The sequence below is a fragment of the Paramormyrops kingsleyae genome, chromosome 22 (assembly GCF_048594095.1).
Source record: "Paramormyrops kingsleyae isolate MSU_618 chromosome 22, PKINGS_0.4, whole genome shotgun sequence".
NCBI lineage: Eukaryota > Metazoa > Chordata > Actinopteri > Osteoglossiformes > Mormyridae > Paramormyrops > Paramormyrops kingsleyae.
The window spans coordinates 3,044,097-3,069,825 of NC_132818.1; the positions used below are offsets into that span (position 1 = coordinate 3,044,097).

At 40.4% G+C, this 25,729-nt stretch overlaps 1 protein-coding gene and 1 long non-coding RNA gene across 4 annotated transcripts; one reads left to right on the forward strand and one right to left on the reverse strand.

Annotated features, from left to right (window-relative positions):
- The first annotated feature begins 984 nt into the window (after positions 1 to 984).
- LOC111838286 (immunoglobulin lambda-1 light chain-like) lies at positions 985 to 16,060 on the forward strand. Its single transcript, XM_072705013.1, has 4 exons — positions 985 to 1,058; positions 1,155 to 1,480; positions 14,580 to 14,628; positions 15,505 to 16,060. The coding sequence occupies exons 1-4, from the start codon at positions 1,019 to 1,021 to the stop codon at positions 15,822 to 15,824; spliced, it is 735 nt and encodes a 244-aa protein (XP_072561114.1). The 5' UTR covers positions 985 to 1,018; the 3' UTR covers positions 15,825 to 16,060.
- Positions 4,999 to 12,759, reverse strand: LOC111843326 (uncharacterized). Of its 3 annotated transcripts, none has more exons than XR_011984758.1 (6): positions 12,543 to 12,759; positions 9,160 to 9,391; positions 7,947 to 8,845; positions 7,276 to 7,330; positions 6,753 to 6,906; positions 4,999 to 5,311 (listed from the first exon to the last, which is right to left on the reverse strand). It is a non-coding gene; the product is annotated as an uncharacterized lncRNA (long non-coding RNA). The 3 variants fall into 3 exon arrangements; XR_011984760.1 differs by having other exon boundaries at positions 4,999 to 5,711; XR_011984759.1 differs by having other exon boundaries at positions 7,947 to 8,882.
- Positions 16,061 to 25,729: the final 9,669 nt, after the last annotated feature.

Here is a 25,729-nt window from a genome sequence, read left to right on the forward strand (position 1 = left end):
TACTTTCATTGATCTGGATTAGCCAATGAGGAACATTTTCCACTTGTGCAAAGATTAATTGTCTGACTTACGCATGACAGATCTTTGCTCAGATCCCAGCAATAATTAGCAAATATGGCATAAGATACCACTAAACTTAGTCCTTCAACTATGGATTTTATGTTTGGAAACATAAAATGAACTTGCTCAGGATGAGCTTCTAAGGCTACGCTCACACTGCAGGACAAATGTAGCCCAAATCTGATTTTTTGCTCATATGTGACTAAGATTGCATTTTTACATTACAATGTGAACATCACAAGTCACATGGAATCCGATTTTTTCAATTCCGATTTGGGCCACTTCAGTATGTGGTCATAAATCGGATACAGGTCTGATTTTTTGCAACGCGACCTCAGTCTGAACAGCGAAATCGGAATTCATGCGACTTTTACGACACTCTCGATCGACGTTCGTCACAATTCTGCGCAGGCGGAAGTCACCACATGTCCCCGTCAGAGTGCCAAACATGGAGGAGAACACAGAAGTTGGTCAGTGGAGGGACAGCGAGGTGCTGGATTTAATAAGTATTTGGGGAGATAAATCTGTTCCGGGAAACCTGGATGGTTCATATCGTAACCGGGCAGTTTTCGAATCAATAAAGTGACGTCTTTGTTGTTTTGTGCGCACGTGGGCCAGTTCAGTATAGTGAACCGTTCACATTGAAATCTGATATTGCCCACATTAAAAAGGGTAATGTGAACAGGCAAACAAAAAAAATCCGATCTGAGCAGGAAATCAGAATTGAGCATTAAGCCCTGCAGTGTGAATGGAGCCTTAAAGAACAATGGATGGATGGATGATAGTTTTTACTTCTTCTTGCAGCCAGAAGTTGGGGGTGTGAACTGTACATAGCATCTCTGATTGGTTGAGAACAGAAGCTCCTCCCCCTGATGTCACCAACATCCCCATATATCTGTGGGCTGCAGCCTCCCTGCCCCTCACACTCCAGTCTGCTCACGGATCACAGACTGACATCATGCTGTTCACTCTGTGCACCTTCATCACAGCTCTGGCATGTAAGAAACACGCCTCCTCTCTGTTTATTTTACTTGTTCAGTGTGTTATTTGTACATTACTTTGTATTTCTTTCCTTGTGTTTTTTGCCTTCCCAGATATCAGTGGCCAAAGGATTGTCACTCAAAAACCCTCCTTACTGACTCTGAGTAAAGGAGAAACGGCCACCTTGCACTGTCAGAAACCTGAAGATGATGGCTATCGTATTCACTGGTACAAGCAGGTCCCAGGAGGAGCTCCCCAATTCGTCCTGTATTACTACCGTACTGATAGCTCTCCCACATATGGAAGTGGATTCTCCTCCAGCCGCTTCACCTCCAGAGCCCAGTCTAACACAGATTATCAGTTAGTAATAAGCAGCGTGGAGGTGGACGACTCTGCTGTGTATTACTGTAAGAAATGGTTTAGCTCTCCCAGTGAAATGGTATCACAGTGATTCACACAATGACAAAAACCTGCCAGTTTCACTTCTGCTTTACTACTAATGCTGACAGAATATTATTTCACTTAAAGTTAATCACAACCATTCTTAATGCAGTTAGAGTAATAACTGCCATCAGGACCGGTGGAAGCCCATGTGGTGCCCAAGGCAAACTTCACTGCCAGTGTCACACCCACCTGCACACCACTACTGCCAGGGAAAGGAAATAAAGATTGTGCATTGTTTAATAAAATTTAATAACACAGATCGTATAATAACAAATAACATTATACAGTAATAAATAATAATAATAATAATAACAAGAGGTGGCATGGTGGCGTGGTGGTTAGCACCATATGGCAGAGTTTATTGATCGGTTATTAAAATCTGTCCTTGGCTGGGATGATACTGCGAACCTACCTGAGACTGAGTGAGCCCACTGGGCTCCCACACCAAGGCCTAATTCAGGGGAGAGGCTGCGGACCATCCTGGTTCGGTTCCTGCATTCGGGTTGATTTTGTGAGCACCTCAGAATAAAGGAGATCTGCTTTGGGGATACAAGCGATTTATGATTTCCTAGAGCTACACAAATGAAGTGGGAACAGTTGAGGGAATGTAGGAAGGCTCTCCACACAGAATTTCAAGGTCACCCTGTTGTACCAGGTGACCTGAGGATTGAGGGTAAGGCGGGAGGCAGGCACTTTGATAAACTGAAGCAGGCGATGGATTACATGAGAAGTTTTGGGACTGAATTACATTTGAATAGCAGGTTAGTTAGATTTATTGTAGTATATGATTGTTATACTGTATTTGTTTTGATTTTTTCCAAGGATGTAATTTATAATCGGTAATGGGGTGTGCTCTGTAGCCAATGGTTTGTCTTTCATTATTATTTTTATTATTGGTATTATTATCCTATGTCTACATGTGTTATATACTAGATGGTCATGTTTCCTTTGATTGAATGATGCTATCAGGTCAAATAGGTGGGTCAACTGACAGTCGATGGTTCACGGACCAACAGTTTTCTTGTGGGGTGTATTTGAGGTGCAAAGTTTAATTTAATGTGCAGTTCAATTATGTTGGGAGAGGGTGGGGAAGAGGGGGATTTCAAAGCTATTCATAGGGATCCCTTGAGAGGGGATGGCCTTATGTACCTTTATGTTCTGATTTTTGATGTTTGTCACCTATGCCGGTTTTAATTACAGTTCCATACAGTGAGAGATATTTACTATACGTACACAGCTTATAAGCTACTTAGTTCCTAAGAGCAGTATGTACTAGGGGTGTAACGGCTCACAAAAATCACGGTTCGGTTCGATACGACACAGTGGTGTCATGGTTCGGTATGTTTTCGATACAGCAAAAATAAAAAAAACTGCCAGATAATTTCTTTGATTTTTTTTCACTTTTTTATTTATTAAAACATCAAAAAAGTATGATCTTGTTTTTTTCTTTTACTTTAAACAATGATGAAGCTATTCTTCATCCATCTTCTGAGGTTTCTTTTTAGCAGCAAATAAAACAAAACCTCCTTTATAACCAAAACCAAAAAGCTCCTGATAAAAAAAATGTAATGTAATTTTGTTATAAACTAATAGAAAGAAAAGAACAATTTTGTTTTTATATGGAACTCAGTTTCAAACAATTTTTAAGGTGATTTTTTAAGATGAGTGTGTCCACATTTTATCCACCACTCTCTTGCCATCACCCTCATAACTTACAGGGAAACCAAAGTGCTCCCAAACTCCAGACCTGTTGGTTATAGGAGAATCCTCTATTTCTGTTCTGATACTTGCATTAACGTTACTAGCCATTTTGCAACGAGCTAGTGCAGCAAATGCCTGAATGACTGGAGTAGTGTTTGGGGGTGGGAGGGGCAGTCAGCATGTTGCCTGTCACGTCGTTTGGGCTGCCTTGTTGAGCGTAGTAGCACTGAAAACATTATATTTTACACACTTTATTCTCTTTTATTTTTTTCAAATATAACCCTCTGGAGTCTAGGGGTAGGGAACACACTTTCACTGACTGGGGCATGATCACACATTTCATTCAATATCATAAACTTAATTCATGGCAAATAAATTATTTCTTATATATTTGTTTTGGCATTAAACTCATCTTTATCTTAGTGTACTTTGTAAATATGTCAGATTTGTGTTAAGTTTGTAATTTGACATCAAAGTATAGACATCGCAAAATGCAGCTTGGAATAATTGCAGACACATTATCAAAGTACATAGTAAGCAATGCTGGCAGTTTGTTTTGATCCAAGATATCTGATCAACAAAGTCTTGGCTACATGAAGATGACTAAATGGTATAGTAACATTCAGTTGGATAAATAAATAAGAAAAACCGAACTCATGTCACAATTTCTGGCTCCTTTCATTGAATATGTAGCAACTTTCCTGAGTATGAATGAGCCATTGTCACCTGGCCACGTCCCTCCCCACTTTTTATGGCTCTGACTGGAATGTTTCTGCGAATGCGATTTGAATATGCGCTAATACGGCTATTTAGAATAGCGATCTTCGGGTGAGAGCGGTACCGTACTATACACGCCCCCGATGCAGGTAAAACAAAGTAAGGTGACATGGTTTACTTTCTTGCCGATTTAACCTAATTTTAAAAACTTTAATACTTCCGACAATGGACGTTTTGAAAAGAAGACCGATTACGGATTTAGTCAGCGTTTTTTTCATGTTTCTATAATAACATTTCAGCGAGTTATGAACTGAAATAGACAAGAAAAATGCTTGGCATCGCTGACGATGCCGTCGACTCCAGCGAGATAAAAGTATTTTTCTGAATCGTTCGGTTTGTAATGCGTACTGAACCGAAAGCCTCGTACCGAACGGTTCAATACGAATACGCATCGTTACACCTCTACACTGTAAAAAAAAAATCCGTAAAAAAACGGATAATGTACTGGCAGAAAATTACCAGTACATTATCTGTTGATTTTATGAAGATTTCCGTAAATCCTAAAGCGGAAAATCCTGTAGATTTACAGTATGTCTTCTGTACCATTCAGACACTTCCGTAAATCCTAAAGCGGAAAATTCTGTAGATTTACAGTATGTCTTCTGTACCATTCAGACACTTCCGTAACTCCTAAAGCGGAAAATTCTGTAGATTAACAGTGTATCTTCTGTACCATTTACAGACACTTCCATTAATCATAAAGCGGAAAATTCTGTAGATTAACAGTGTATCTTCTGTACCATTCACAGACACTTCCATTAATCCTAAAGCGGAAAATTCTCTAGATTTACAGTATATCATCTGTACCATTCACAGACGTCAATCTTTAAGCCAAAGTTTTTAATGATGAAATAAGTCACCATTGTCAAGTTGAAATGCAAAGCTATTAACCTACTGTATATTTGCTGGTGAATACATATTCTCTTCCACTCTTAAAACAATGCTAAAACACAATAAATTAACAATATATGAATCACATTTGAATGTATAAACACATAATACAACCACATTATCAAATAAATCCAACACAATATATACAAAGTAACAAGTTTATTTCTTCAGGGAAACTTTTTTCAAGTAAACATCTGTAACTCATGTAAACATATTGCACATTAAAAATGCCACAGTAATGCCACATAACATGTTGACAATGCAAAGCACCACTAGAAGCATTAAAACAACAAACTAAACCAGTCGATTTAACTAGCTTTGAACTCAAATTTTCCACTGACTTTCAAAATTATTCAGTTCGTAGAGGAATTTCAGCAGTCTAGGTGGAATGTGCTGCTGCTTTGTTCCCTTTTTTTCTGACTTTGTTCCTCGTTCGGGATTTATTCCAATGAGAACTCTGCAAAAAATAGAAAAAAAAATAACTAAACACAATTAAATTAATGATCTTGAACTACGTAGTAGCATACAGACTAATATGAGATGTAAAAGTACTCATCTACTTCATGACAATTGGAATTAGGGCTGCAATAATTAGTCAATACAATTAACAATATTAGTTCTAAAAAAATTGTTGTATTATAAAAACAAATTATCCATTTTCAGGGCCACAGCACCATAAGTCACCACAGTATCTCCGTCAGTGTTCATGTATAACTGTAACGCAGTGCAGGAACTGCTGGGGCCATACAGTATAACTTCCAGTGTCTCATGGCTGCATTCTGAACTAGCGTAGAACAACACTTTAATGCAGAATTTTTAAATCAGAGTTTCATGCCACTACTGTGCCACATGAGCATCTGAAACACAAACCCAGTAGTAGTGTTAGATCTCCGTCCATCTCTGCCCCATTCCTGTGTAGCTTAAGACATGGCTACTTTAATATTAGTTTAAATACTAGAACTCGTGGCCATACTGTAGGTGGAAATTAGCGGGAGATCACTTTAAACTGAATTTGAGAAAACACTTCTTTACACAGCATGTAGTTAGAGTATGGAATAGTCTTCCTGCTAGTGTAATGCAAGCTAAAACTCTGGGTTCCTTTAAATCAGAGCTAGATAAGATTTTAACAACACTTTACTATTGGAAAGAACATGGTTTGATTACAGTTCTGCTCAATTTGTTGATCAATTTGTTCACATGGGGAGTGTTTTAATTTGTTTACTGTTCCTTCAGAGAACAGCTGATTTCAGTGGAATTACCACTGCCACCATTCCCGTGCATCTCTCTGCCATTCTGAATATCAGTCAGGGTTACTGTTTAGCATCTTATCAAGACTAAACGACTGATAGATGTGATTCACCAACGAAACACCTGCCGAAAAGACCTAGTGGACGTCAGTCATCAGGTTTATTAGTTTAGCAAATCATTCTGAACTGCAACACTTGTAGGTGGGGGTCTGAGATGTGGTCGCTATGGTTCAACTCAGCATGGCATCGCTATAGTCATTGAGCTGAGATCAGTGGGAGGTCCTTTAAGACCTTTAGCGTGTCAGCTATTGGCTAGTACTCACAACCGTGTTTTTCATGCTGTTCAGTGATATGCAGCTTCCTGACTAAACTGAAGAAAGAATCAGCAGCTAATCACCTCCTCCTTGTGATTGGACTCATTTTGACCAGCTAATCAATTTAAATGCACACATATACTGTATGTTGTTGCATATGCAGATTTTGGGTGCAAATGTGCCTAAATTGGTCACACTCTGTAGCCCTGTTTTATCAATGCATTTCAACACAATACATTTAATCTCGAGGAAAGCAGAATTCCACAATGTCATATATGCAATAAACAGCGACAAAAATATGCTCAATCAACAACATTTCAAAATGTGTTTTGCTTACCTTTGTATGAATTCCAGGGTAAGTGACATTTGTTTGGGATATTTTATGTTACAGACATAAAACAAAGAAAAGGCATAGCTCAAGGCGACAATGGGGGAGCTGATGTGATCGTTGACAACTTCATTATCTACTACAATCTTGAAGCGCCCATCACCTTAATATAAAGACAAATCAAAGACAGACATTGTCCAATTCAGAAAATCACTCCAAACATAGTTTAAATTATGTATACTCAATTCACTTTGCCAAAATGCACTGTTTGCATCAACTAAACAGTGGGGAATATGCAGTTGGAGAAGACGGAGGAGACTCCCAGCTGTAGCAGGTGTAGTTATTTTGATATTGGATATATTTTTAATCTAATTTTTAAAATTTAATTTAAAATATATTCTTTCATTTGTACTTTTAAGCAAACATTTGAACCATTTATAGAAGTCCAGGTGTCTGCAGTGCATTCTGTTAAAAAAAAAAAAAGCAAATATATCGTAAGTTAGTTGTGGAGAGAAAGTAACAGACTACAAACCCATGATAAGAATGCAGGGAGTGCTTGGGTTGCACAGTCCAGCAGCAGTTGAGTCCTGTTGTTGGGGGGTGGGGGGGGGGGTCAAAGAAATATTATGAATGTCATTATGAATTTTCTGTTTATAGTGTTTCCCATATAAGTACAGTAGGTTCATAATTACTAAGAATTAGAATATTCTGTAAAGATCAGTTGTGATGTAATACAACAATAACTGATTATGCACATATACTGATTCTAATCTGTAATGGAAACTCAGCTATATTTCAGAGACACAGAAATTCACATTGTCATACCATTTACATTGGCACCGGTTACATACTGGAATTGAGTTTCAGTACCCAACCATAGCTTCAACTGCCAGTTGCTTTGGCAACTCATTTCATGTTTTGAACAAATCAAGTGCATCCCTAAACTAACCCTATTTCACAAAGCAGGGAAAGTGAGAAGCAGGTGAAGAAAGGACCATGGGTAGCTGCCAAAGCATAGATCATAGAAGAAATGTTAATGTGCAAATAATCCAACTTCATTTTATATTACAATATATTGTAAAAGAAAAAATAAAGATGTATCTTAGTCATTATCTGGGGTTTAATTACGTACAAGCAATTATAAAAAATAAATAGGTTTTGATGAATGTCTGTAAAACAAGGCAGTAAGAAGTCTAACCCTACCTCATTTTGGTAGAAAAGGTAGTCAGGATTTTCCTTGAAGAATTTTGCAATGCCAGAGATCAGCTGTAGTGGATCTTCACCAACTTGATCCCCTTTTGATTCAAGGAAGTCTTTAATGTTCTTTCCTTTTCTTGACAATTCCTCTGCCAACTTTGTTTGCACCGGAAAGCCAAGGAGGGTACATGTGTGATCAAAGAAGTGAACAGCTTCAAAAAGGAAGGGCCACTCTATCAATATTGTGTCTACTGTGCTTCCTTGGTTGATAGCTGCACGCTGGATGCTGTATGTTTCAGCCATCATTTTTCGAATAGATGACTCTGGAAGATCATTGGTTTTGAAGGCTGTTTTCAGTTCATCTTGTTTAGATTGTAGTTCTGCTGTACCTTCAACAGCAGGCTGCCACATCACACATCCGTAGCGATCCGCATGTGTAGATTTTTTCCTCAATGCATCTTCATCCTCAGCTGGCCTCTTTGCTGAGCTGGTGGTTAATGGCCTTCGAACATTTTCAACTCTGTTTTCCAGCTGTACAAAGAGACTATCATAACCTGATCCAATGACATTTGTTCCATTGAGATCTCTATCTTGGAAAGAGCAGGGATATTGCTGTACAATCTGCTTTGCAATCTCTCGAAGCTTTGCTCTTCCTGGTCTTCCATGCTGTTTACCCAGTAAATCATCAATAACTATACGAACCAGCTCTCTTCTTTCTTTCGGCTTTGGTCGTTTCTTTTCACTCAAGGCAAGCATGAGGTTTGGGAGCATTTTGTTCCATGGTATAGCATATGTTGCACAGGATGATGAATTATCAGTGGGCTCAGGTGTTGGAGGTAATGTTGGGGAGAGATGAACATTCAGTGGCAGAGGTGTCACAGTGGGAGTAGGTATGGCTTGAGACTCTGGATAACATACATTACCAAAAATGAATGACATCCGCTGTTAAAGTAAGATGTAGGACTTAAGTCATAACAATCCAGTCCATCGTTTACATATGCCCAAACCAATCTGTGAATAATTTACATATACAAAGACTAATTAAAAAAATAAAAATAAATTAATAAAAGAAATAGTGTTATTGAAAGCAAAATATTGATATTGAAACTACATGTTACTTTTGATGTGTTGAATTTAGGGCAGGTTAATGACCATGGTTAAACAGGATATACAGCCCATATAGTGCAGAAGGATTAGGGTTCAAAAACGAAAAACTTACCAGCAGTGAAAGCTTGAATTAGTCTTCTACATTGAATGGGTGGCAGAATTCCATCAACGTCCTCAGTCCTCACAAAGTTAAGGTCATCTACACAACTTACTCCAATGATCTCGAGTCTATCCATGAGCGAGTCTATCACATCACTGCTGAGCAATGGCAGAGCTTTCTTAACTAATTCTTTCACATGCTCCATAGTGGCATATGCTTAAGTGGGATGAGTAATCTTGCACCTCTGTGGTAAAAGGAAAGTGGAACATAATCAATAAGCTCATCAAGATTTTTGCAAATGAGCTTATCTGAACAATTTTTAGAAATTTCATAGACTCCAAGCTCAGGCACCCAGTTGGCAGTTTTTTCCCGCACCAAAAGCAGGGCAGTTGTTTCACTTTTGATAAAAATGCTCGCTATTTGCCCTAACCCTAGTTGCCCTTTAGTATATCTCAGCAAAACGAGCATTCCATTTGCATATGATGTCCCTCTAACGTGTACCTTATCTGTGACGACTGAGTTACATGAGGTAAGTCCAAAGTCTGCAACTGCTGCCCTTATGCCATCATCATAGAGCTCCGGATAAAAGCGAGTGGAGTCTGAAACTTGTACCTGGGGCCCAAATATTCTGCCATGAGCCTGATATGCCTGAAACAACTGATGTCTATCAGCAAGTGACTTAGTCACATTTCTGAAGTTTTTGCTTGACCTAATACATCTTTTAAAATAAGTATGCTTACTCTCAAAGCGCATAGTCCATGTATGTATGAGTGGACCAAACTGCAAACTCAAGTCAGCATAGTGAAGCAGATAGTGATGTTTTGGTCTAAGATTTACATGTGGGAATAACTCTTGCCTCATTTCCACATACTCTTCGATCAGTACCTTCATGTAAGCAATCTGAGACTCTGAAAGACTAGGTGCGCAGACAAATTCAACCAACTCCCTGAGAAGAAGTACCAGCTGCCACACAGCATTGTCAGCATCCACAATTCTGTCATGCACTAAAATAGGCAAGAATTTCAACAGCCACCTGTTTTGGGCTGCATGGCCTCCAAGCTTTGTTCCATTACAGGGAACAGCATTTAGCTTGTTATTGCTTTCACCAGAAAATGATTTGAGTCTGTCATTTAGTAACTTGTAACTGAACCACTTTTGTCTTTTAATTAAAAACTGCAGATACATTGCTAAATCATAATCAACAACTCCCTCAAACAGGTCATGTGCTAGACATGGTGGCAGTCCAGGCTGACACACATGGAAATTCGACAGTTTGTTGAAAACACTGTTGTCTTTAATGCCCTGGTGCATTGTGACTTCAGGGTGATCCTCCAAAAACTGCACAGACTCATTATAACCAGCAGGATCTCTCTGAGTGGCAACCGTGAAAGGGCTGAACTGAAATACATTCCTGGTGACTAGACAGAATCTGCAGAAATAGTCAGCACAGCTGAAATTTTCGGTAAAGCCACCAATCATGTGGGAGCCCAGATTATCTCCCATTATGCATGCCACAGTACCTTTATATATCTTATCCTCAAATGATATGCCCTTTACCTCCAGGTCACATAAGTCTGACACAAGCTCACTGAAAACTTTATCCACTCCAAAATATTTACAGTCTTTCTCTGCACAGAGCAGTGCCAATTGCATCTGATCAACAGTTGATCGCTGGTGAGGATGAAAATTTCCCAGAGTGAAGTAGACAGCTAAAACTTTGTGCTTTTGCTTAGCAGATCCGAGAGGATTAGCCACCTCAAAAGCATCTTGAAAAAGCATCACCTTTAGAGAATCTGGATTGGAGGCAAACATGGCATTAGATCTAATGACACACCCATCCATGAAATCATGGAGTATACCATCTTCAATTAGAGGAGCTACACTCTGCTGAGCTGCACTTGTCTCTTTTAGCATTGCTCTGAGGTTTTCCAGAATTGGAATGTAATGATAGTGCCTCTTCTGCCCACTATCATTGTAGCCAAGAGTGACTTCTACAGGCTGAACATAGTTAAAGTGTGTCTTGTAATACTGCAGCCTTCTATGGTGTGAAGATAAAGGACCATTTGCATGCAATGCCTCGTTCATAGGGCTCTGCTCGTATGTACTCTTTCCAAGACATGTCAATGTCTCTGTTGGAACACCATATGGTACAAGTTCTCGAGAGAGTACAGCCATTGTATACTCCTGTTGAATATCCTGAAGAGTTTTCATTTCATTTGCTATCTCTGTAATAGTGGACGCTGGGACCAAGTACTTTGCCTGCAAACCCAAGTAAAACAGAGCTAGATTTTCTGTGTAGCTAGCTTGCACTTTATCACTCCCCACATCCATACTTTGTTCTACATCAATCACATCAGTTTCTTCAGGTACATTCCCTGCAATATGTGCTCCCTCATCAGGAAAAGACTGTTCTGCAACTTCGCAAACATGAACAGGTGCAATCTGCATAACATTCCACCCCCTATGATATCTGGAAATATGAGATGAAAATGATGTCTTTAGGTTAAAGGTCTTAGCACATCCATCAAAGGGGCAAGTTATAGCCAGACCTTCTTGTATGTGGCCACTCAAATGAGACACAAGCCCTTTAACATCTGCATATTCTCTGCAACAAAAATTCAATGAACACTTTAACTGTACAGACACATTCTGATTCCAAGTTTGTCTGGTCTTTGTTTCTCTGTGTGTTCTTGACATATGAACAGCAAAGGAGTTAAATGAGAAAAATCTTTTTCCACAATCTTTATACCCACATTTAAAATGAACATTGTTAACATGTCTGTGTGATCGGCAGTGCTTCAGGTATTCAGTCAATGAGATGCATTTAAAGTCACAAACATTACAAGTGAACATAACTGACCGTCTTATCTAATCTTTCCCCAAGAAAAGTTAAATAAAAAGGGGAAAAAGACTCAGAAGCTTCAGGACAAAGAGAAGAATGTGAGGGGCTTAGAGGAAATAAATGACAAATAGAAAAAAAAATGCCATGCCTTAAGTATAAAGCTCTCAGGTGACGCAGAACAGATACTGAATGTAATATATATATATATATATATATATATATATACAGTATATATATATATATATATCGCTACATCTCAAGAATATCACTATAACAATATGCCATAAACGACCCACTTTGCAAAATAGTGAGGACAGTTACACAGATGCACGCAGCGTTCCTCCGTGAATAATATTAAGGAAAAACCTGGCTAACGCGGTCATTAAGCGAATATGAATAATAAACGCCAACGTTAAATACTACCTTTCTGGTAACGTTAATGGCAGACACGAGTTAATGCAACCTGCACAACTCTTCACAACTAAAAAAGTATTGCTCGTGGCAGAAACAATTTCAATAAAAACTTAATCTTAAATAAAAATCTTAATTTTACCAGAGAAATGTGAAAGGTTTCCTCAGTCCCCGAACCTGAGTGAAACTTGTGTGACCGCGTGTAAGACCACCATATAAAAAACGGCTCCTGCGTCCTTCGACTTTCGCGCTTCGTGGTGGTCCTGCTCCCAGGATGCACTGCGCAACTGAAAATACTGGTAAAACACCTGTAAAACAATAATACGTAAAATTCTGTCATATTAACACGGTAAATTATTCTGTATTTTTACGGATTTTTTTTACAGTGTAGTATGTACCCCACACTGGGGTGGGGTACATACTGCTGATAGAGGCGAGAATGCAGTGGAGTCGCCATCACTGAGAACATATAATCTGTCACTATGAAAATGTACTCCACAGAACATAGGATATTATTCCAAAAAGCTTCAGGATCATTCAGGTGTATCTTTGCAAATATGAGACGAGCACTTACAGTATAAGTTACTCTTGGATAGCTAGTGGTTTCCACCTTGTTACTCTCCCTTCAATTCTATCTTTTCTCTCTTTTTTAATGTGGAGTCATGAGCCTTATCTTAGGAAACCTTAGAGAAGCCTACAGTTCATTCCCTCTTTCTCTGAGATCTTTTGTGCCAATATTGAATGAATTGTTACTGGGTCTTTAGAGACATCCTTTCAGATTAGCCTTTCCTTGGAAGATTCACCACTATGCCAAATGTTCTTTTGGTAATGATGGCTTTCATATTGGTATGGTGGAGTCCCAGAGCCTTAGACAATTAGTTTGATAGCAGCATAGTGTTCTTGTGGAATCCTTGTGGGGAATTCTTCACGCTCATAGTGAAGGTCAATATATGGTGAAGTGTAGATTCAGTAGGGCTTCCAGATCTGGCTTATCTGGATCCTTATAGGCTAATTATCACTACATTAGGTCAGTTAGATGAATGGGAAACTGAGGAGGGAAATGCATTTTTATATTTAACAAATATGTAATTTGTCAACAGATCTGATAGCAATTCATTGTGAACTAAAAATATGATCATATTAGCTCTGCTCTATGCTTCTTTCACTGCTGTCCAGTTAAGTCTCAGATGGATTACAAGATAATGCTATTAATTTATAAAACACTGAATAGCCTTGCACCAGAATATCTTAGAGAAGTACTGTTTTTTTATAACCATCCTCGCCTGCTTTGACCTATAATAGGCTGCAGAGCATTCTTCTACAGAGCTCCACAGCTGTGGAATAAACTCTGAGAGGATGTGCAAGATTCAGGCTCACTCTGAATATTCAAGTTTAGAGTAAAACTACACTTATTTAGTCTAGTTTATAAGGACACTAGTTTTAGGTCTAGCTAACTGCTCACCCCACTTTAGACCTATAGTGTGAGGTGCAGAGCTGGGTGTGAATCGGTGCCATTGGATTCACACCCCCTTGTGGAATTGGAGTGCTGCTGTTCAGGGACTCCCCATGCCTGTGTTCTCACCTGCCTCTCCCTCCTTACATATTGTACTCACCTGTTTGCACTGCCTCTATTCTCCCCTACTTTGCATAATGTGCTTTTTACCCCACCCCACCCCTCCATGCTGCCTAGAGACCTAAAAATCAAGATATCCTGCCTACCCTACTGCCTATGATGTCCATCTGGCCTGCCCCCCCCCCCCCCCCCCCCTGCTTGTGATGTCTCTCCTGCCTGCCCTCCACATTTACACACTAATCTTAAAATTTGGACCATGTAAATTAGGATTTTTTCATTTTGTTCACTTGATTTCCTCTGCCAGTCCCTGGAGGATGGAACCCCCCCCCCCCCCCCCCCTTTGAGTCTGGTTCCTCCCAAGGTTTCTTCCTTCTATAGAGGTTTCCTTGCCACTGTCACCTCTGGCTTGCTCACTGGGTGCTTTGGGCAGAGACAATATAAAGCACTTTGAAGCAATGTAATGTTGTCAAAATGCACTACACAAATAATACTCAATTAAAGTGAAAGTAAAAACGTGCAAAAACTGGATGAAGAGGAGCAGGGTCTCTCAGTTCCTTCCTCTCTGTACAGAAAGTGAAGAGCAGTTTTTGTACGGGTGGGTATGAGACCTGTAGCACTGTGGTATTCGGACAAGGCACTAAACTGATCGTCAGTGGTAAGTACCTCTCCATTCCCATCTGCTCTGCTTCTCTTACCTAAATATTTAGTAAAATACTCACAGCAGATGTTGTTTTATATTAAGCAAGTTATAATCTGCCTCTATAGTGCTTAATTTTATTTTTAGACATACAGTTAAGAAAGTGGCTAGATACTGTACATTCATGCTGATGAAAACTGTCTGAATTTCTTGAATATGAGTTTAGACATAGTATATTAAAAAGTTGTAAGTAGAGTTTATCTGTTTATATCAGGGAGGAGAGAAATAGGGAAGAAACAGTATTTTGAAACTTAGACAGTAGGACCTGAGTTGTTTTATTTTATTTATTTATTTATTTATTTTTTTGCCAAAGCTGGTGTTCCTAAACAGGACTTTCAACTGGACTGTTATTTTTAAATCATACTGTAAAAAATAGATCTTCAAATATGCTAAACATATTCATATAGTTATTGCATGTCAAAATGCTTAATCATACAATATATACAGTACTGTCTCTGTTGTACCATATGCCATTTTAAAAGATGTGGTTGTTATAAGTTTTGTAAATAATGTAATATTTAATGATTTCTTTTCAAAAATATCCATGGCAACTTCAGTAACTGCACATTAATAATTTTAAATGATTTAAATTGGTTTTATTTAAAAAAATATATGTTTCTTTACATTTTATTACCTATTATTACATTACCAAACTTTTGACCAGTACAAGAATGGCTTAATGTTACTTGAATGAAAATTAGGAGTTATTTAATGTCATTTTACTGTAATTGTGTATTGGACCAACAATATAAAATATCAAATCCTACACTGGATCTAAATTAATCGCCATTGATTTGTAATCTATACATTTGCTGGCTCTCCTCCCTTATCCAGACCCCTCCCTGGAGGCTCCCTCACTGAGTCTCCTCCCTCCATCCAGCGAGGAGCTCAAGACAGGTAAAGCCACACTGGTTTGCCTGGCTAAGATGTCTGCTGCATTTGCCGACGTCAGCTGGACGTACAACGGGAGCCCACTAACCGATGGAGTTTTCACCAGCTCTGCTACACAGCAGGCAGATAAAACCTTTGGTCTGAGCAGCTTCCTGAGTGTGAAGCCCTCAGAGTGGGACAGCGACGGCGTCTTTACCTGCAGAGCGACACAGGGGGCTAAATCCACAGAGGCAGTGATAAAGAAGAGCAACTGTGCCGAGTGAAAAGTGCATCTTCATTTGCCTTTTGTTCATTTCCAGCCCGGCCCCTGGTTTCTGTGGCTCCTTTATTTTCTGTAGTCAAACTTCCAGTGTTTTACAAAGAGCTGTTGAGGTTAATATGCTTGAATAATAAGACAAATTTTTGATTATTTTCTGTATTATGAGAGTTGTATGTTTCTGTGTTGATGTACTTGATCCAAAACTGGCAATTTAATAAAAAGCATGGCATTTAAAAGAAACAGTGCTTTTACATGTGCTGCTCATTTTCATTAAAGTTGGAGTGTCGTAAATAATAATGAACCACAAAATGCTATAATGTTTTTGAATTATGTTCTTTTATCAATAACGGAAAGGTTTAGTTTTGCTAAACAGTTTTAGAGTCATTAAGGAAACAAACTTATTTTAAGGTATAATTATAACACCTCACAAAAGTATAAAAATTAATCTTTTATGTTTTAAGCAATGCTGGGTAAAACTTAACCCTTTCATTGTACTTACTGATCAGGAGCATGTGAACAGGCTACACAGTCAGAATTTTCTGAATCTCAGAGAATTAGTTTTATAACACATTTTGGTCCTACATGGCAGTGTCTACAAATAAAATGATCTATTTCTGTCTTTTACTCATCTTAGAAAATGGTTCAATTAAACTGTTATCTTAACAATAACATGTAACACAGTTATGGTACAACAAAATTTTCTCCACAAAGATGCAGTTTTTGAAACTTATTGTGATTAAAACAGAATGAGCGGTTGACACAAGTACTGTTAGAAAAATGACAGGCTAACAAATGACCTTTGAATGATCTGCTTGAATGCGTTTTTACTGCTCTATCAGCCATGCGAGTCCTGCTGCTGATGTCATGCGGAACAAGACGGCTGCCCTGAACCTGAAACTGAGAAACATCTGCTGAGTCTTTAAATGCTATTTCTGTCTCTATGTAAATAAGGGAGTGAGATGAGCTCCTTTCAGGGCTGAGAGAGACGGGACCTTTTCTGGCAGCAGCCTGCAGGTTCCTGATGATGCTGCTGTGAGGTTGTATAGCATGATAATCTGTATAATTATAGGTGGTGCTCATAAAAGTTGCAAATGATCACTGTAGATAGTAATTATTACTGTAGGGTTACTTTATACCTAAAAAACTTATTATTGCAGAGGACATCCTGGATGATTTGATGTGCCAGTTCAAACAACTTTCATACAGCTGGCTGTTTCTGATACTGACTGCATCTCTGATTGGCTAAGAGCAGAGGCCCCGCCCTCTCCATCCCCCTCTTAAATCTGGGCCCTGATGCTGCCTCTCTCCTCATACTGTGACCTGCTCATATCTCAGCTGGACAGTGAGGACTCTGCACTCCACACACTGACAACATGCTTCTGAAAATCTGTACTCTCATCACTGCTCTCTCATGTAAGAAAGGTTATAAGGCCACAGGCCTTGCTGGTCTGACCTCTGACAAGCCTGCAAAGTTTCACCAAGTGTCCTAAGGCAAAGGTCCACCAGCTCCAATAAGACTGGACTCAAATCACCAGGGGCCTCACGTATAAACGATGCATACGCACAAAAGTGTTGCGTACGTCCGTTTCACGTCAAGATGTATAAAAACAAAACTTGGCGTAGCGCTATGCACATTCTCACGGCAGCTCCAGACACGGTGTACGCATGTTTCTGCTTGGTTTTGTAAACGGACGGCACCCAGTGGCAAGTCATTGCTACAGTGGTTTCCCTATTAAACTCACAATCATGACGCTGACTTTATCCAATACACTGACATTAATTGCATGTTGTTTACAAATGTTTGGCACCTGATTTTAATCAATTTGTAACAATAAAACAGTGCAGAAAATGACTGAACTATTACAACTACCATGACAGTTCTTACGTTATTGGAAGACATAACTTATGGAAGAATTAGAAGAGAGCGTGTATTCAGGAATCATAGTGATTTCTTGGCCCATGATGATGACTGGCTTCTAAGTTGATTCAGATTTCTAAGAGCAATCCATTTGGAGCTGTGTGCTGAACTGGGGCCAGCATTACAAAGGCAGACGATGAGGAATTGCGCTATACCTGTTCCTTTACAAGTTCTGTCCACTCGTGGGTTCTTAGCCACAGGTACTTTTCAGCAAGAACTTGCGGACTGATCAGGTATTTCTCAGTCAACACCAAGTCGCACCATGCCAGCTGTATGGAACAGCATAATCCGCTTGTCATCCAGATATATAAAATTTCCTCACACTGTGGTTGAACAGGCAAACATTAAAGCGCAATTTGCAGCGATGTCTGGTTTTCCCAATGTAATCGGAGCCATCGACTGCGCGCACATGTCCCCCTCACATTTCATAATTATTCGTTTGGATCCCCCCACATTTAACAAAAAATATTAGTTTTATGCCAGTGTGTAACCCCCACATTCAAAATGCTTCTGACGCCCCTGCATTAATGTTGTTGCTAGATGGCCTGGCTCAACCCATAATTCGTTCATTCTAAGAAACAGTAGTGTTGGAAACAGGATGGTACGTAATGGCTGGCTGCTTGGTGAGAAGATTTTTCCCATTTTATAATTTGGCCCAATATTGTAACTTTGTTTGATTTAACCATTTGACAACTCCTTAGGGGACAGTGGGTACCCACTGAAGTCGTGACTTCTCACGCCGACCGCAAACCCACAGAATGAAGAAGAGCGGCGTTATAATGACAGCAATTCTCAGGCTCGGGCGGTGGTGGAGCGCACTGTAGGGCAGTTCTGAGGCACGGGAATGTGTGCAGCCAGCGCCCAAAGATGTGCTCGGCACAGCAGCACCATCACCACCTGTTTCGTCCTCGGCACTGGGGGCACCTCTTGTACTATTGCCTGTAAGAATAAACAAACAGAATAATCAAAAGTAACACCGCATCTGCGCCCTACGTGTTATTCATAAACATTCAAGTAATTCAAACAAGTATGATACGAGAAAACCTCACCCGCGATGACATCGGCGTCCCCCTCACCTGATAAAAGTGTGTCCCCAATCATGGCAGCAACTCGTTGCTGAAAGGGTGTGAGACCGGGAATTCCATTGCCTCCGCCTGTGCTGTTAAGACTCTTATGGTGAGCGGCCACTCGTTTTTTCACAGCGAGTTTAATGTCCTGCCACTTCTTTTTAATTTTGGCCACCGTGCGAAATTTCAGAACCAACACTTTAAACTGACTCCGCCATGCTGTGCCACTCCGTCAACATTCGTTTATTGCTGATGCCACTACTTAAACCACCAAATAATATCACTTTTCTTTTCTCAATTTCTGTTAACATGACCATTATACAGATGTACATATGCAAATATACATAATCATAGGCAGGTTGGGGGGTGGCTGTGGGCTCGTTCACGTGCGTAAAATTTCACGCTCATTGAGATTTATAAAGGGAATGTGCATAGATCTGTGCTTACGCACAGTTTTGTCCATCTCGATTTTTTCTTGCGTACGCACATTCCTAGTTTTGTCCGTACGCCATGTTTTAGTGTGAATTCTACGCACATCGTTATACATGAGGCCCCAGATCACCACATAAAAAGGGGCACCTCACCCCCACAGGGCAGCCAGAACCTCGCAGCCAAATTCCAGCGACAAGGCCTGGCTGTCTCATGACACTGATGCATCCTACACTTGCTAACTCACATGAACACAGGAGGTATTACCCCAGACTAACATTAGGGACACATACACCCAGGTTTGGTCTCGTTTGAATGGTCACAGTATGATGAATACAATACTCTCAACCTTAAAGCAGCATGTTCTCACATAAGAGAAATATAGAAACCCACCAAAGTGGAGGACCTTATCACCTGGTGGAACAAAGGAATTCCCACATTCCTTTGCACAGTGTGTCAATGGTTGAGTGTGGCTAAATGTTCACAAACATGGGAGGAGCCTCCAACGACAAATCAGATTTCACTCATTTTAGTTTAAATTTATACAGCTGGTGCTGCATGACGGTGCTTATGTCCTGGGTTGTCAGTGTCAGCTCCTGTTGTTCCACTCTGTGTCCCTTCCCTGTTTGCCAAGCAGGCATTGCTGGTCATCCCATCCCTCGTGTTGTCAATCTTTGTGTTTTCCCCTGATCCCTGTCGGCCACATGGCTCCTGCTTACAGGAATCGAAGCATTACATAGATCTGAATCTGTTCCTCGGAGACTTGCGTTCAGGAAGGGTGATGGAACGGTCCTTACGGATGACACTGCAGTTGTGACCCGCTGGGCTACTTTGAGCAGTTGTGTAAAGTTGACTCTACAGCTAGGATGTTGGACATCTCTGGGTCTACGGTTCTCGAAGCTGATCCTCTGATCAGCTGTGAACCACCTAATCTCACTAAGATTGCACTGGTGGTGAATCAGCTGGGGGGAGGGAAGGCCACAGGGATGTGTGGTATCCGGGGTGAACTTCTCCAGGCTGATGGTAAGGCTGTCCTCCTGGCATTGCAGGCAATCTTTGCTTCCATTTGGGAGTCAGGCGTCATCCCAAATGACTGGAAAATGGGACTTGTAGTCCCTATCTGGAAAGGGAAGGGTGATCGCCTAGATTGCGGCAACTACAGGGGGATAACACTGCTCTCAGTGCCAGGTAAGGTCCTTGCTAGGGTCATCCGTGATCACTTGCTTGCCTGTCAGCGACCGTAGCAGTCTGGTTTTAGGCCTAAGAAGTCTACCATCGACCATATCCCAGCACTGAGGGTTCTCATCGAGCCCAAGTGCGAATAAGGGCAGAGCTTCTTTGCAACTTTTGTCGATTTTCATAAAATTGCCCTGTGGGACATTCTAAGACTTTGCGGAATCCCCCAAAAGTTGCTGTATGTCATGGCCTGCCTGTACACTGGTACTGTGAGTGCTATGCAGAGTGGAGGGAAAACCTCTGCGTTCTTCCCTGTTGATTTTGGGGTTCTTTAGGGTTATGTTCTTGCTACTACTCTGTTCAATGCATGTATGGACTGGGTACTGGGCAGGGTGGTGGGGTCCAGCAGCTGTGGGGCATCCGTTAGTGAAGAAAGATTTACCGATCTTGACTTTGCTGACGATGCTGTGATCTTAACGCAGTCAATGGAGGCTCTGATCGGGGCTCTCAAGAGACTGAACGAGGAGTCTGAGTGTCTTGGATTTTGGATGTCTTGTATAAAGACTAAGATCCAGGAATTTAATGACTTCTAGGTACAGCCATCAGTGTTGTCTGTCTGCTTCTTTGTTTCCCCATTAAACTCCTCTTTACCCTAGTCTACTTCATGGGAACAGTTTGGGGATGGGCCCTTCCTGTTCCAACATCACTGCACAATATGATACTGTGCTCAAGACCTATTGGCCCACAATAGTGATGCAGACAAGCAGTGTTAATTTCTTCACGTCCTCACAAATTTCCTCTGTAATTCCACCTTTTAACACAGCTAAATGCATTCACACTTAACTCAACTTGTTAAAGCTTAAAGCTGCAGGAATTTTAGGAACTGTGGCAGCTTGGATCAAAAACTGGCTAACTGATAGGAAGCAGCGAGTAGTTATTAGAGGCACAATGTCACAGTGGGTCTCCGTTTATAGTGGGGTACCGCAGGGTTCAATTTTAGGACCACTATTGTTCCTAATTTACATTAATGATATTGACACGAATACATACAGTAAACTGGTTAAATTTGCAGACGACACCAAGGTGGGCGGGGTAGCAGATACTAATCTAGCAGCAGAGAGGCTTCAACGGGATCTGGATTTAATTAGCGAATGGGCTGATACTTGGCAGATGAAATTTAACACAGATAAATGTAAGGTAATCCATGCAGGGAGCAGAAATATACAGTACAGATATTTTATGGGTTCCACTGAAATAAAGGTAGCTGATTACGAGAAAGATCTCGGTATGTATGTTGATGCTTCCATGTCCCACTCTCGCCAATGTGGGGAAGCAATAAAAAAGGCGAACAGAATGTTGGGTTATATCTCTAGGTGTGTGGAGTTTAAGTCAAGGGAGGTGATGTTACACTTATATAATTCCTTGGTAAGACCCCACCTAGAATACTGTGTGCAGGTTTGGTCACCATACCTCAAGAAGGACATTGCTGCCTTAGAAAAGGTGCAACGAAGAGCTACGAGAATGATTCCTGGTCTTAGAGGAATGTCTTACGAGGAGAGGTTAGCGGAACTGAATCTGTTCAGCCTTGAGCAAAGGAGACTAAGGGGGGATATGATTCAGGTCTATAAGATTCTAACGGGTCTGGATGCTGTTCAGCCAAATGACTATTTCAATATTAGTCTAAATACTAGAACTCGTGGCCATAAGTGGAAATTAGCGGGAGAACATTTTAAAACAAATTTGAGGAAGCACTTCTTTACACAGCGTGTAGTCAGAGTATGGAATAGTCTTCCTGCTATTGTAGTGGAAGCTAAAACCATGGGTTCCTTTAAATCAGAGCTAGATAAGATTTTAACAACTCTGAGCTATTAGCTAAGTTCTCCCCAAACGAGCTTGATGGGCCGAATGGCCTCCTCTCGTTTGTAAATTTCTTATGTTCTTATGTTCTTAAAACACATTTTCCCCCTGAAATGGAGGGATCCATTCTTCTTCACCATTACCAATGCTGAGCATGTGAACATATTGAGGAGATACTAGTCTAATAATTACATCATGAAGCAGAAAGAGCATGAAGAGTAAAAACACATCATACAGCATCAGATCCCCCCTGGCCCTCCTGAGTGTAACACACAAGCACTTTCTTCAGACTTAGCCCTGGTTCAAATTGGAGAAAAAGCATTAACATGAAAGGGCAGATAGGTCTGCAAAGGAGGACAGCTGACCTCAGCAAAATCCCAGAGAGCAGCCCAGTCGTTGCCAGCAGAGACCCATCAATACTGATTCTGAGCCCCATCAATACAGATTCTCAGCCACTTCAAACTGAGCAGGGCTTTCTCCTGATTCAGAGGTGAATGACGGGTAGAGTCAGAGCATTAAAGACGACTTTTGAGAACCAGTGATGAAAGAATCTGAATTTTATTTAGCATCAGTTGAGTTTCATCATCAAAGCAATAAAATTGACATTTTAACAACAAACATCACATCAAGTATACATCAATCTTTAAAACCAACTGCCTAGTCTTCTGTAGGTCCCCTTTGTGCTTCCAAAAGAGCTCTGACACATTGAGGCACGGAATCCACAAGACACTCCAAAATCTTATGGAAAACCTTCCCCGAAGAGTGGCAGCTGCTATAGCTGCAAAGGGGGGACCAACTCCATATTGAAGCCTATGGATTTAGAATGGGATGTTGTAAAAGTTCCCGTAGGTGTAATGGCCAGGTGTCTTAATACTTTTGTCCATATAGCGTATCTTTTGTAGTGTAAATGCTAATGCATCTTGGATGCTTCCCGGACAAGGACATTATAGTAACTGAGTGGGGCAGTAATGAAATCTGAACACAAGTGGCCAGTTGGACACCTTGGAGACACATGAAAGACACAGGGGTAAATGGCGAAGTGTTTCGGCTGTCAACCGAAGCTTCAAATTATTCCTGAAGATCTGTGTGACTTTGGCTTCATTTCATACGAGATTTTCAAAGCTGAAACTTATTTCAGCTATCGACCTATTTGCAATTGACCATGGGTCGATTCAGACTTTCCCCTAGTATTGTTAATTAAAAGTAAGTTGTGTTACAAGTTGTAGGTACATGTGAGTGTGAGCTTTGTGTTCAGGTTGTCGCTCTATGATGATGTGGTCTTTTTTTTCCCCATACCACACGCCTCCTATTCCACAGTCTTGTTATCCCCAAATCCTAGACTAGGGTGCGTAACAGTTGGCGAAAAGTGATTCTCAAGTTTGCAGCTTTGAAGGCCAGGAAATTAAACTTCTGATTAGTCGAGATCATCAATAAGTGCTGAACGCATGTGAATTTGTACCTCTTTATTTTTATGGTATTATTTCATTCGTGAGTATATTTCCATATGCATGCATCGACATTATTTGAGCCATTATATATTATGCAAACATTTTCCATTATTGTATCTCACATAACAGTAAAGTTTTACATTAAAATGAACACACTTTTGATGTAGTTCTCCAAACAGTCCCCAGGGCAAACCCAGGACACACTCATGGTTGGCTCGGGAATGGCTTGGTATCTGTGAATTCATTCTTTTGGTCACTACCCAAAATTTGTGACCATAGGTGAAGGTAGGAAAATAGATCAATCAGTAAATTGAAAGCTTTGGCTTCTGGCCACATAACTGCTGACACTGCACTGATCTGTCAGTCAATCTTCCACTCCATTCTTTCCCCAGATATAAATAAAACCACAAGATTGAGTGTTCCACAACCAGGATAAAATCCACATTGCTCCTCCTTGATCCAAGGTTCAATAAATGGACAGATCCTCCTTTCTAATACCCTACCTCAGTAACCTCAGCCCTAGTTATGGGCAGTCCTCCAACTCTGCTTCCTCCAGGGAGGGTGTGTGAGCGAAATTCTGAAGGTCCTCAAAGTGCTCTTTCCACTGTCTGTCTATATCCCCAGTTAAGATCAACAGCTCTCCATCCCTGCTGTAAACAGCATACATAATGCATTATAATAGTCAGTATAAGTCATTATATTGCATTATGAAGGTATTTATAGTGCATTATAGATGGGAGCATCATAGAGCATTCATAATTCGTTTTGTTACAGACTGGTAACAAAATTAAACAGCCTTGGCTTCTCATACTCCACCTTCCTCTGGATTAAGGACTTCCTCAGCGACCGCCCACAGAGTGTCATAATGGGGCCTGACCTCTCCACAGCACTCAGCCTCAACACTGGCTCTCCACAGGGATGTCTGCTGAGTCCCCTTTTGTACACTCTCTACACACACGACTGCACCCCCACCCACCCAAGCAATTCTATCGTGAAGTTCGCGGACGACACGACAGTGGTCTGGCCCATCACAGGGGGAGATGAGTCTGAATACAGGGACAAGGTGGAAAAACTGTCATTGTGGAGCAAAAATAACAACCTGGTCCTTAACACCACAAACACAAAAGAGATCATTGTGGACTTCAGAAGAAATAGATCTGACCCTCAGCCCAAATACATCAATGGGGACTGTGTGGAGAGGGTCTGTAATTCCACAAGAGGGTCATCAACACAGTGCAGAAGATCATCAGCTGCACTCTCCTCTCCTAGGAGGAGCTGTACAGGTCCCGCTGCCACTGTAAAACCTGCAGCATCCTGCAGGACACATCCTACCCGGCACATCACCTGTTCCAGCTGTTACCCTGAGGAAGGCGGCACAGGTCAATAAAAGCAAAAACAAACAGACTGAAAAATAGCACATATCCTAGGGCTGTTGCAATTATAGTATAAATGAATACCGGAAGGGTATGCTCTCTTTCACAAACCTGGGCAATACCTTACCAAGTTAAATCTGTGCAATATTTAAAAAAACTGTGCAATAACCTGCTCTATTATATATTACTTTTTTTTGTACATAAGAAAATTATTTTAAATAATTTTTTTGTTTTTGCTTGTAATATTCTATTCTTTTTGCACTGCAAGGGACTGCACACAACTTTTGTTATACCTTTTTATAATGACAATAAAGTTTCTGATATTGATAATGCATAATAAACATGGCTATAATGTGTTATGCCTTTTTATAAATAGTTATAGCCAGGTGTATAATACTTTATGAATGCATTACAATGCGTTATGGAGGTATCTACAATGCATTATACATGAGTGCTTTAAGTAAAGTGTTATTGAATAAACGATAACGCTTTACATTAAGTGTACCTTCATAATGCGTTCATAATGCATTCACAGAACATTCATAAGCAGCATGCAAGTACACTCTAACATCCTAAAATTCCTTAACAGCTTTAATATACATTAATAACAAACATTATATGATTATACAATTATAATGTTT